The 13,694-nt window shown below is 44.8% G+C and overlaps 1 protein-coding gene across 2 annotated transcripts in view; it reads left to right on the top strand.

Moving 5' to 3' along the window:
- The window catches only part of LOC138647880 (L-selectin-like), a 463,506-nt gene that overhangs the window by 175,711 nt on the left and 274,101 nt on the right, over window positions 1–13,694 (top strand). For both annotated transcript variants that reach the window (XM_069737217.1, XM_069737216.1), the window contains exon 4: window positions 12,366–12,473. In XM_069737217.1, the coding sequence (XP_069593318.1) occupies window positions 12,366–12,473 (108 nt within the window). The remainder of the gene's footprint in view (window positions 1–12,365; window positions 12,474–13,694) is intronic.

Here is a 13,694-nt window from a genome sequence, read left to right as displayed (position 1 = left end):
AAAGAACGCACATCCCTCGACAAGGAAGGCCACCAAAAAGACCTGGCCACCAAGTCTCTAGTACCAAATATTCCAGGATGACCTGCCAACGCAGAAGAATGGACCTCGGAGATGACTCTACTGGTCCAATTATCCGGAACAAACAGTCTCTCAGGCGGACAACGATCAGGTTTACCCGCCTGAAACTCCTGCAAAGCACGTCGCAAGTCTGGGGAGACAGCAGACAAAATCACCCCATCCCTAAGGATACCAGAGGGCTCAGAATTTCCAAAGGAGTCAGGCACAAAACTCCTAGAAAGAGCATCCGCCTTCACATTCTTTGAACCTGGCAGGTATGAAACCACAAAATTGAAACGAGAGAAAAACAGTGACCAACGAGCCTGTCTAGGATTCAGACGCCTGGCAGACTCAAGGTAAATCAAATTTTTGTGATCAGTCAAGACCACCACACGATGTCTAGCACCCTCTAGCCAATGACGCCACTCCTCAAATGCCCACTTCATGGCCAAAAGTTCCCGATTACCAACATCATAATTCCGCTCAGCCGGCGAAAACTTTCTAGAAAAAAACGCGCATGGCTTCATCACTGAGCCATCGGAGCTTCTCTGTGACAAGACCGCCCCCGCTCCAATCTCGGAAGCATCAACCTCAACCTGAAAAGGGAGCGAAACATCTGGCTGACGCAACACAGGAGCAGAAGAAAACCGGCGCTTAAGTTCCTGAAAGGCCTCCACAGCCGCAGGAGACCAATTAGCCACATCAGCACCCTTCTTAGTCAAATCCGTCAAAGGCTTAACAACACTAGAAAAATTAGTTATAAAACGACGATAGAAATTAGCAAAGCCCAAGAACTTCTGTAGACTCTTAAGAGATGTAGGCTGCGTCCAGTCACAAATAGCCTGAACCTTGACGGGATCCATCTCAATAGTAGAAGGGGAAAAAATATACCCCAAGAAAGAAATCTTCTGGACTCCAAAGAGACACTTTGAGCCTTTTACAAACAAGGAATTGGCCCGCAGGACCTGAAACACCTTCCTGACCTGCTGAACATGAGACTCCCAGTCATCAGAAAAAACCAAAATATCATCCAAATACACAATCATAAATTTATCCAGATATTCACGGAAAATATCGTGCATAAAGGACTGGAAGACTGAAGGAGCATTAGAAAGTCCAAAAGGCATTACCAAATACTCAAAATGGCCCTCAGGCGTATTAAATGCGGTTTTCCACTCATCACCTTGCTTTATTCGTATAAGATTATACGCACCCCGAAGATCAATCTTAGTGAACCATTTAACCCCCTTAATGCGAGCAAACAAATCAGTCAACAATGGCAAAGGATACTGATATTTTACGGTAATCTTATTCAAAAGACGATAATCTATACAAGGCCTCAAGGAACCATCTTTTTTGGCCACGAAAAAAAAACCTGCTCCCAAAGGGGACAACGATGGACGGATATGTCCCTTTTCCAAGGACTCCTTAACATAATCCCGCATAGCAGTATGCTCTGGCACTGACAGATTGAACAAACGACCTTTAGGAAATTTACTGCCTGGAATTAAATTTATAGCACAATCGCAATCCCTGTGAGGAGGAAGCGAACTGAGCTTAGGCTCCTCAAAAACATCCCGATAGTCAGACTAAAACACAGGAATCTCAGAAGGAGTAGATGAAGCGATAGAAATCGGAGGTGCATCATCATGTACCCCCTGACAACCCCAGCTTAACACAGACATTGATTTCCAGTCAAGGACTGGATTATGAGTTTGTAACCATGGCAGACCAAGTACTAGGACATCATGCAACTTATACAACACCAGGAAGCGAATCACCTCCTGATGAACGGGAGTCATACGCATGGTCACTTGTGTCCAGTACTGAGGTTTATTCATAGCCAAAGGTGTAGAGTCAATTCCCTTCAAAGGAATAGGGACTTCCAGAGGCTCCAGACTAAACCCACAGCGATTGGCAAATGACCAATCCATAAGACTCAGGGCAGCGCCTGAATCCACATAGGCATCGACGGAAATGGATGATAATGAACAAATCAGAGTCACAGACAGAATGAACTTAGACTGTAAAGTACTAATGGCAACAGACTTATCAACCTTTTTTGTGCGTTTAGAGCATGCTGATATAACATGAGCTGAATCACCACAATAAAAGCACAACCTTTTTTTCCGCCTATAATTTTGCCGTTCACTTCTGGACTGAATTCTATCACATTGCATTATCTCAGGTGACGGTTCAGACGACACCGCCAAATGATGCACAGGTTTGCGCTCCCGTAAACGCCGATCAATCTGAATAGCCATAGTCATAGACTCATTCAGACCAGTAGGCGCAGGGAACCCCACCATAACATCTTTAATGGCCTCAGAAAGGCCATCTCTGAACTTTGCAGTCAGGGCGCACTCATTCCACTGAGTAAGCACCGACCACTTCCGAAATTTTTGACAATAAATTTCTGCTTCATCTTGCCCCTGAGAGAGGGCCAACAAAGCTTTTTCAGCCTGAATCTCTTGGTTAGGTTCCTCATAGAGCAAACCCAATGCCAGAAAAAACGCATCCGCATTAAGCAACGCAGGGTCCCCTGGTGCCAATGCAAATGCCCAATCCTGAGGGTCACCCCGCAGGAAAGATATAATAATCTTGACTTGCTGAGCAGGGTCTCCAGAGGAGCGAAATTTCAAAGAAAGAAACAACTTGCAATTGTTCCTAAAATTCAGAAAACGAGATCTATCTCCAGAAAAAAACTCTGGGACAGGAATTCTAGGTTCAGACATAGGAGCATGTACAACAAAATCCTGTATATTTTGAACCTTAGCGGCAAGATTATTCAGGCTGGAAGCCAAACTCTGGACGTCCATGATAAACAGCTGGGATCAGAGCCATTCAAAGATTAAGAGGAGGAGGAAGTAGCCAGGCTGCAATAAGGCTAGGCAGCAAACTCTGAGGAAAAGAGGGAAAAAAAAACAAAAAAAAAAAAAAAACTTCCTCAGACTACTTATCCTCCTACTTCAGCCAATACAATTAACACTTTGTGGGCCGGTTATACTGTCATGATCCCAATGGCAGGGGATCACTAAAGGACAAGCACAGATACAAACAAGCTCTAGGGCGATGGAACCTGAGCTGACCGCGACCCTGAACCTAACACACAAATAAAAGTAGCCGGGGAACGTGCCTGCGATGATCCTAGACGTCTCGCTCCAGCCAAAGATCTAACTTCCCCTATTAGAAGAAACACAGACCTCTCTTGCCTCCAGAGAAATACCCCACAGAAATAGCAGCCCCCCACATATAATGACGGTGAAATGAGAGGAAAGCACATACGCAGTATGAAAACAGTTTCAGCAAAATGAGGCCCGCTAAGCTAGATAGCAGAGGATACAAAAGTGAACTGCGTGGTCAGCGAAAAACTCTTCAAAAAACCATCCTGAAATTACTTGAACTCATGTGCCAACTCATGGTACATGAGAAGCAATTTCAGCCCACTAGAGCAACCAGCAGCAAAGAATCACATATCTGCAGGCTGGACTAAAAACCAAATAAAGCAAAACACCAAAACAGGAAAATCCAAACTTAGCTTGACCAGAAGGTTCTAGGAGCAGGGAGCAGAGGTAACAAGACACACTGGATACATTGATAACCGGCGAGGAAATGCCAGCAAAGCCAGGTTAAATAGGAAACTCCCATATCCTGATGGAACAGGTGGAACCCAGAGACCCAGGAAAGACAAGTCACCCAGTACCATCAGTAACCACCAGAGGGAGCCCAAAAACAGAACTCACAACAGCCCCCCATAGAGTATACTGTAACCCCTCATATAGTATGATGTAGCCCCCCATAATATAATGTAGTACCCTGAGAATAATGCAGCCCCACCACAGAATATAATGTAGCCCCCCATAGAGTATACTGTAACCCCTCATATAGTATGATGTAGCCCCCCATAATATAATGTAGTACCCTGAGAATAATGCAGTCCCCCCAAAGAATATAATGTAGCCCCCTCATAAAGTATAATGCAGCCCCTCTCCACCCCATCATTGGTCATCATCACCACCTCCATCATTGCCTTCTCCCCCTCCACCCCTATCGTTCTCCCCCACCACCTCCATCACTGCCCATTCCACCACCTGCATCATTGCCTCCTCCACTGCCATCATTGTCCATTTCAGCACCTCCTTCATCACCTACATCATTGCCTCCCACCACCACCATTGCCCATCACCTCCATTATTGCCTCCCCCACTACCATCATTGCCCATCACCTCCATCATGGCCTATCACTTCTATTGCCTATCACCTCCATCATTGCCCATCACCTCCATCATTGCCTCCCCCACCACCATCATTGCCCATCACCTCCATCATTGCCTCCTCACCATCATTGCCCATCACCTCCATCATTGCCTCCTCACCATCATTACCTATCACCTCCATTATTGCCCATCACCTCCATCATTGCCTCCCGACCATCATTGCCCATCGCCTCCATTGCCTACCATTTCCATCATTGCCCATCACCTCCATTGCCTATCACCTCCATCATTGCCCATCACCTCCAGCATTGTCTCACCACCACCATCATTGCCCATCACCTCCATCATTGTCTGCCCCCACCACCATCATTGCCCATCACCTCCATCATTGCCTCCCACCACCATCATTGCCCATCACCTCCATCATTGTCTCCCCCCACCAATATCATTGTCCTTTACCACCACACACACACACACACACTTCACCGCAGCAGCAGCTGATCACACAAACACAAGCAGGCACACACAATCTCACAGGCACACACACACAGGCACACACATGCAGGCAGGCACACAGCACAGCTCACATCCCCCCAGCAGCAGCTCATCCCAGCAGCCTCCTCCTTGCTGGAAGCTTTCGGTCTGAGACAGCATGCTGGATGATGACATCATCCAACTGGGCTGTTCCAGACAGGAAACAAAACACCGGGAGGTGAGCTGCTCTGTGTGAGTCTGTATGCCTGCATGTGTGTGTACAGTATGTGTGTGGTGCTGTGTGTGTGTGTGTGTGTGTGTGTGTATGTGGTGCAGTGGTGGGGCTTTACATGCGGACAGTGTTAGCTGCAGCCTGCAGCTAACACTGCCCGCTATTAACCCCTTTCTGCCATTGGACGTACTATTCCGTCCATGTGGGGTGGGTCTTAATTCCCACGGACGGAATAGTACGTCCAGCGCAATCCGCCGCGCTCACGGGGGGAGCGCGGCCGATCGCGGCCAGGTGTCAGCTGCCTATCGCAGCTGACATCCGGCACTATGTGCCAGGAGCGGTCATGGACCACCCCCGGCACATTAACCCCCGGCACACTGCGATCAAACATGATCGCGGTGTGCCGGCGGTACAGGGAAGCATCGCGCAGGGAGGGGGCTCCCTGCGTGCTTCCCTGAGACACACGCAGCAACGCGATGTGATCGCCTTGCTGCGAGGGTCTCTTACCTCCCATCCCTGCAGCAGGCCGGATCCAAAATGGCCGCGGCATCTGGGTCCTGCAGGGAGGGAGGTGGCTTACCAAGTGCCTGCTCAGAGCAGGCACTTGGTAACCCTGCACTGCTCTAAGTCAGATCGCTGATCTGACATAGTGCTGTGCAAACTGTCAGATCAGTGATCTGTGATGTCCCCCCCCCCCCCCACCCTGGGACTAAGTTAAAAAAAAAATTTCCACATGTGTAAAAACAAAATTAAAAAAAAACTCCCAAATAATGAAAAAAATATATATATATTATTCCCATAAATACATTTCTTTATCTAAATAAAAACAAGCAAACAATAAAAGTACACATATTTAGTATCACCGCGTCCGTAATGACCCAACCTATAAAACTGTCCCACTAGTTAACCCCTTCAGTAAACACCGTAAGAAAAAAAAACGAGGCTAAAAACAACGCTTTATTATCACACTGCCGAACAAAAAGTGGAATAACACGCGATCAAAAAGACAGATATAAATAACTATGGTACCGCTGAAAACATCATCTTGTCCCGCAAAAAACGAGCCGCCATACATTATCCTCAGCAAAAAAATAAAAAAAGTTATAGTCCTCAGAATAAAGCGATGCAAAAACAATTCTTTTTTCTATAAAAGTTTTTATCGTATAAAAGCGCCAAAACATAAAAAAATGATATAAATAAGGTATCGCTGTAATTGTACTGACCCGAAGAATAAAACTGCTTTATCAATTTTACCAAACGTGGTACGGTATAAACACCTCCCCAAAAGAAAATCATGAATAGCTGGTTTTTGGTCATTCTGCCTCACAAAAATCAGAATATAAAGCGATCAAAAAATGTCACGTGCCCGAAAATTTTACCAATAAAAATGTCAACTCTTCCCGCAAAAAACAAGACCTTACATGACTCTGTGGACTTAAATATGGAAAAATTATAGCTCTCAAAATCTGGTAACGCAAAAAATATTTTTTGCAATAAAAAGCGTCTTTCAGTGTGTGACAGCTGCCAATCATAAAAATCCGCTAAAAACCCCGCTATAAAAGTAAATCATCTCCCCCTTAGTTAGGGAAAAATTAAAAAATTAAAAAAATGTATTTATTTTCATTTTACCATTAGGGTTAGGGTTAGGGCTAGGGTTAGGGCTAGGGTTAGGGCTAGGGTTAGGGCTAGGGCTAAGGTTAGGGTTGGGGCTAGGGTTAGGGTTAGGGTTTGGATTACATTTATGGTTGGGAACAGGGTTGGGATTAGGGTTAGGGGTGTGTCTGGGTTAGGCTGGTTTCACATTTGCGTTTTTTTTTTTGCTTTTTTGCGCAAAAAAACGCATGCGTTTTTTCCCCCTATACTTAACATTAAAAACGCATGCGTTTTTTGGAATGCATTTTGACGAGTTTTTTCTCTGCATGCGCTGTGTTGCAGAAATGCAACATGTAGTAATTTTAGTGGTGTTTTTTTGCCGCAAAAAAACCCGCCTGCGTTTTTTCCCTATACTTAACATTAAAAACGCATGCGTTTTTTGGAATGCGTTTTAACGCATTTTTGCAACGCATGCGTTTTTTTCCCTATACTTAACATTAAAAACGCATGCGTTTTTTGGAATGCGTTTTAATGCATTTTTGCAACGCATGCGTTTTTTTCTCTGCATGCGCTGTGTTGCAGAAATGCAACATGTAGTAATTTTTGTGGTGTTTTTTTTCCGCAAAAAAACGCATGCGTTTTTTTGCGGCAAAAAAACCTATTGATGTCTATGTAAACGCATGAATTTTTAAGCACATGCGTTTGCATGCATTTTTAAGCGCATGCGTTTTTATAGAAAAACACAAGAATACACACTGATAAGCCACCCCCAAACCCTAACCCTAACCCTAGGGATCCTAACCCTAACCCTAGGGATCCTAACCCTAACCCTAAGGGTTAGGGTTAGGATCCCTAGGGTTAGGGCTAGGGTTAGGGTTAGAGTTTGGGTTACGGTTAGAGTTTGTGTTTGAGGTCGGTGATCAGCACGCCAAAGTCGCATTTCGTATGACGTTTTCAGCGCCATTTTTCATCCAATGAAGGAGGACGCAGAGTGTGGTTAGCGTGATGACATAGGTCTCGGTCCCCACCATCTTAGAGAAGGACATGGGCTTGCTTTCTGCGGCATGAAAGGGGCCGACCATCATCTTACTTCTGCCGATCTTAGCATAGGGAGAGGTTGCTGCAGCTGCATCAGAAGAAGGGATATAGTTAGGGAGGGAAGATTAACCCCGAAACTGCTTGTGCTGTAGCAATTTCCACTGTTCAACACCACCTTTTCTTTGCAGGGACAGTGGAGTTTATATTTTTGTGTATCAGTGCTTTAGCTTATTAGGCTGCCTTATAAGGCTCCCTGATAACTGCATTGCTGTTTGTACGCCATTGTGCAAACCAACTGCTTTTTTAAAAGCAAAAATCCTGTTGCTCCTTTCTGCACAGTTCTCTTGTTTCTTTGTCCACACTTTTGTGTGCAGCAGTCCTTTTTATTGCTGCCATACTTGTCCTGAGATCATTGTAGGGAGATTGAAATTGTACTACAGCCCTTGTATTTTTTTATATATCTTCCAGCCACGTTCTGCCACTTACATTGTGTAGTGTAATACACTGAGCCTGAGTTTTGTTGCAGTCTCCCCCCAAAAAAATGGGAGATTTAAATTGGCACTAAGTGGATCTACGTCAGTTCTGTTAGTTTGTCGTATATCTTCCAGCCACGTTCTGCCACTTACATTGTGTAGTGTAATACACTGGGCCTGAGTTTTGGTGCTGTCTCCCCCCCAAAAAAGGGAGATTTAAATTAATCAACAAGTTTATATACACCTTCTACCTTTTTTCACAGTACCATATAACGGTTGTTATTTTGGTTAGATTTTTCCAAAAATGAGGAAGTCTGGTGGAAGAGGCCATGGGCGGTCGTTGCCAGCTGGTACTGAGGGTGGTGGTGGAGCATTTGGTGGTAGTGGGAAAAGCAAAATAGCACCAAAGGCTCGAGGTGTTGAGCCAGCATCATCGTCTGGCTACACAAGGCCTCGAAGGCTCCCTTATCTGGGAGTAGGAAAATAGCTTTTAAAGCCGGAGCAGCAGGAAAAAGTTTTGGCTTTCCTTGCTGACTCAGCCTCTAGCTCTTTCCCCTCCTCTTCAGAAAGTTCGAAATGTAAAAGCAGTGTGTCGTCAGTGGAACAAGTCGCTTCCTTGTGTCCTTCACCCAAACCAAAAGTGAAGGATGCGGCAGGCGACACTACAGGTTACTCCATGGAGCTCTTTACACATACCGTGCCTGGGTTAGAAAAGGAAATTGTTAAAAGCCCATTACAAGATGAATCGGACATGGAGTGCACAGATGCACAGCCACAGCTAGATTATTATGCTGTTCCATTGACTCAGATCACTACATTGCCCTCGCAGTGTACTGAGCCAGAATCTGACGCTGATTAGACTATGGTACCCCGTCATGAACGCTATAACACCTTACACGGTGACACAGAGGAAGGTGCACATGACATTGAAGAGGAGGTGATAGATGACCCAGTTGTTGACCCAGATTGGCAGCCATTAGGGGAAGAGGGTGCTGTTGCCAGTAGCTCAGAAGCGTAGGAGGATGATCCGCAGCAGCCATCTACATCACAGTTTTCATCTGGCAGGCCCGTATCTGGCCAAAAACGTTTGTCAAAACCAAAAAGTTTTAGGACAGCGTGGCCATCCGGTTAAAGTAGCACAGCGTGCAATGCCTGAAAAGGTATTCCATAGTAGGAAGAGTGCAGTGTGGCAATTTTTTAACCAAGATCCGAATGATCAGTCAAAAGTTATCTGTAAGAAATGCTCAAAGACCTTTATTATTTGGGCCTATATCTGTGTGTCCTCCACATCCTGCCCATTGCCCAGCCACTGCTAGATGAGTCTGCAGGTACATTGACCCAGACCACTACATTCCCCTTGCACTCTACACAGCCTGAATCTGACCCTGCTGAAAGTCAGGTTCCCCTACCCGCATACTATACCACCTTACACAGGGACAAAGAGAAAGGTGCAGATGAAAGTGCAGGTTCCTTCATCAGGTGGGGGGCATACTCTTTGGCACTGGCACAGGGCCCCTCATAGTACGCAAAAGTGTCTCTGGCAGTGGAAGGCGCCATCCGCCGTCAAACACACCGACGTACTATGAGGGGCCATGTGCCAGTGCCAACTAGTGGGCCCCCCTGCTTGCTCAGTATCACAGCACTTGCAAAGCTGAAATACTTACCTCTCCCTGCTCCACCGCCGTGACGTATTCCGCGTTTCCTGGGAACACGAAAATCTTGAGCCAGCCCTACCCCCCCACAACTTTAGCCAATTGAGCGCCTGTTTTCAATGCCTAACTATTATTATAAAGTAAATTAAGATTGGCAATCTTCAATAATACGAATTGATGTTTTTGGCATAAAAATGGGCACTGTAGGTGCTTTCCTGTCCTCCACTCACTGCCGACTTTGATTCCCCATTGATTTGCATTGGGTTTCATGTTTCGGTCGGCCCCTGGCTTTTCGCAATAATCGGCCGATTTCAGCCGACCCGACTTTTGAGAAAGTCGGCTTTCGTGAAACCCGACTCGATCCTAAAAAAGTAAGTCGCTCAACTCTAGTCATCGCTGCATTCTTAGGGTAAGTTTGGTCTGCCGGATGCTCCTGGGAAGGTTCACTACTCTTCCATGTTTTTGCCATTTGTGGATAATGGCTTTCACTATGGTTCACTGGAGTTCCAAATCTTGAGAAATGGCTTACTAACCATTCCCATTATAGATCTCAATTACTTTGTTTCTCATTTATTCCAGAATTTCTTTGGTTAGCGGCATGATGTCTAGCTTTTGAGGATCTTTTGTTCCACTTCACTTTGTCAGGCAGGTTGTGACATGAGTCACGGCAGTAAATGTATATACTGCTTATCGTAAGTAATGGGAGGTCAAACAATCTGAGGTCAAGTCCAGGAAATGGCGCAGTACGTACGACAAAGGGAAGTCAGAGAAGAAGTCCAATACATGAGCCGAGGTCAGGAAAGCCAGAGAGACAAAGCAGATACAGGGAGTAAGCACAAGCAAAGTCTGGTCACAAACAAAGGGTCAGAGTCCAGGAAGATAATCAAGTCAAGCAGGGTCAGGCACAGACCACAGAGGGATCAATTTTCCACAGGCAACAGCAAGTGTATGAATGACACTGGGGGAAGGAACTATCATGCTTAAAGGGAAGGTGCCACCAGTTTTCTTGTATTTTGTTTTTTTGTGAAATTAAGCTTAAAATAGTAATTAAATTGTATTGATGCAATGTTTGCACTGTTTGCAAACATTTCTAAATGAAAATTATTATATATATTCTTACAAATATACATATTTACCACTAGGGGGGGCATTTTCCGTTTTAGACCTCAAGCAGCTATAGTAAGATTTAGCAGCAAAAAAAATTGGGGCAGTGACTGCTGACATCACCATTTCCCTCCCCTTTTGGGTGGTCTAATATCCCTGGGGCAGAATGAAGAGCAGCATCACAGGGCAGCACCATTTTGTGTGTGACTGCCCTGTGACCTGCTATCACCAGCAGTTACTGCATCAGAGGCACAGCTTTTTTACAGAGGAGCAGAACACAGTGGGCTCAGCAGCATTTTTTGTGAATAACATTCTTGCCATCCCCCTTCCCCCACCTTAATCCCTGTCCTGTCAGCTGCCCTGCTCTCTCTCCAGGTGTCACCTCCCTCTCTGCAGGCTGTGAGTGCAGCTTACCGGAGATCACAAGGACTGTGTGTGAGGGGGAGGCAGAGACACTGCAGGAGAAGCACACAGGGCAGCATGTGAGGAGCAGAGGATGTGTGCCTGCCTGGAGTACAGAGGAGCAGTGAGGGCTTCTTCTGTCCTGCCATAGAGAGCACAGGGCTATAATAAAATGGCAGCTAGTCACACCTACAGCAGTGAGTTGTGCAGCCCACAGAGGCGTGCCCAGCTCACTGCTAATGCTGCTGCAATGTTACAGATGGGGTCCTCGGCGGTCTATTATCTCCTATGTCCATGGGGTGCCGTAAAATGACACTGATAGTGCCCTGCTACTGCTGCAAAACCAAGATGTCAGCCCCCAGTGCCTTCTTTAAACTCATATAACGCATGAAATCTGTTTCACATGCATTTCAAACTTGCTTATAGCAGCATGTTATGCTACATTACAGTGATTTATTAATGACCTACAAACGCGGTACCTTCCCTTTAAGTAATGAACACAGGTGATTGCAGCACAGACTGACAGCCCCAACACAAAGTAACAAAAAAGACAGAAACAGAGTGGAAATAGTGACACAGGTCCTATTTAATTTCTTGATTGAGAACAGATGTGACAGTTATCAGGCCTGGATTTGGCTAGGGAATTTGAACGCAGCTTCACAAAGATGTGAAAACCCACAATTAATTTATATTTTAAGGTGATAGGGGGCAATCATTTTTCACACAGGTCCCTGTAGGTTTGGATTTCTTTTTCCCTTAATAATAAATACCTTAATTTAAAAAGTGCATTTTGTGTATAGCGGTGTTATTTGTATCTAATATTTAAATTTGTTTGGTGATCTGAAACATTTAAGTGTCATGAACATGCAAAATAATAGGAAATCAGGAAGGGGGTCAACACTCTTTCACATAACTGTATATGGTAAAATTAATGTATTTCAAAATTACAATTTGTCCTGCAAAACAAATAAATCTCATACATTTATTTCAAGGAAAAAATGAAAAGTTATGGCTTTTGGAAGATAAGGAAGAAAAAAATTAATATAAAATGTTCATTTCTTCAAGCAGCTAAACTTACCTAACTATTCACCTCATGTTCATTTTTTTTTGTTTTTTGTTTCAGCTTCGTGTGACCAGCTATCATGCAATCGTCATGGTGAATGCATTGAGACAATCAACAATTCCACATGTGATTGTGCTCCAGGATTTTACGGACCCCAGTGCCAATATGGTAAAGCTTTTTTTTATTGTATATAAAGAAAACCTGTCATCAGAATTTTATGCACATAAGGCACTTTGATGCTGATTTAATTCTTACCTTGCTTACATAGAAATCCATTTTGCTGTTTTAGAGAAATTCATAGTTGAAATTGTATGCTAATGAACTTCAAGTGTAGAAGGGGGAGCAATGCACTTACAGCTCTTCACTGCCTGCTGGCTGCCTTTAGTGTCTCTGACTGACAGGTAAATGAAATGAGTGACCTTTCAATCAGAGGAATAGGGAAACAGGCAGGGGAGTTGTAAAGCAGTGACTATCCATTGTACTAATGAGGGTTGCCAGGGCTGTAGTCGTGGCTGAGAATATCTGTTTACACACGCCTTGGTCTCCCGACACATGAATACAATATCCCTTAGTCCGGAGTCACACTAGCGAGTTTTACAGATGTATGAGTGGCGCAGAAAATACGCATTGCACACGGACCAATGATTTTCTATGGGGCAGCTCCTATCTGCCGTATTTTACGCATCCGTATTATACGGTCTTGTACAGACGTAGAAAATCGCAGCATGCTGCGTTTGTCAGCGTATTGCGCAAAAAATCCGCCAATGAAACTCATTGGGGCGAGAAAAATACGGATTACACACGGACCAGCAGTGTGACTTGCGAGAAATACGCAGCGGTGTTCTATAGAAAAGCTGGCAATAGATAGCTTAAAAGCCAGTAATTCAATTGCCGGCTTTTGCTGTCTCCTTCCCAAACCTGACATCTCTGTAATATATGTTTTCATGAATATTTGAGCCCATGGATCCATTGTATGTCCGTTATGCAAGCCGGCGAGAAACTCTCGCTGTACGGATGCCATACGGATTACATACGGAGGTTTACATGTGCAAAATACGCTGCCACACCCTGCGTACGGATGACATATGGATCACTATTTTGGGAATATTTATGCGTATTACGCATATAAAATACGGACCGTATTTCCCTACGCTGTGTGACGCCGGCCTTAGTCAGCGTACCTGTCTCTGCTTTCTGCACCCTCACTGTCACCTCTGGTTTGTTGCAGGCTCACTCTCGACGATTTTGCACAAATAGAGACAGAGTCCAGTTCCAACTTTAAACAAAGAAATTTACTTGAATCCATCCTCAGCATGTAATAAGTCACAGCATTGACATGGGAATTCACACAGTATGCATCCTTCACTTTACCGGTGCTTCTTCTGTCAT

The sequence above is a fragment of the Ranitomeya imitator genome, chromosome 8 (genome assembly GCF_032444005.1).
Source record: "Ranitomeya imitator isolate aRanImi1 chromosome 8, aRanImi1.pri, whole genome shotgun sequence".
Lineage (NCBI taxonomy): Eukaryota > Metazoa > Chordata > Amphibia > Anura > Dendrobatidae > Ranitomeya > Ranitomeya imitator.
The sequence above is the reverse complement of the archived record's forward strand: the minus strand, read 5'-3'. Positions and strand labels throughout refer to the sequence as shown.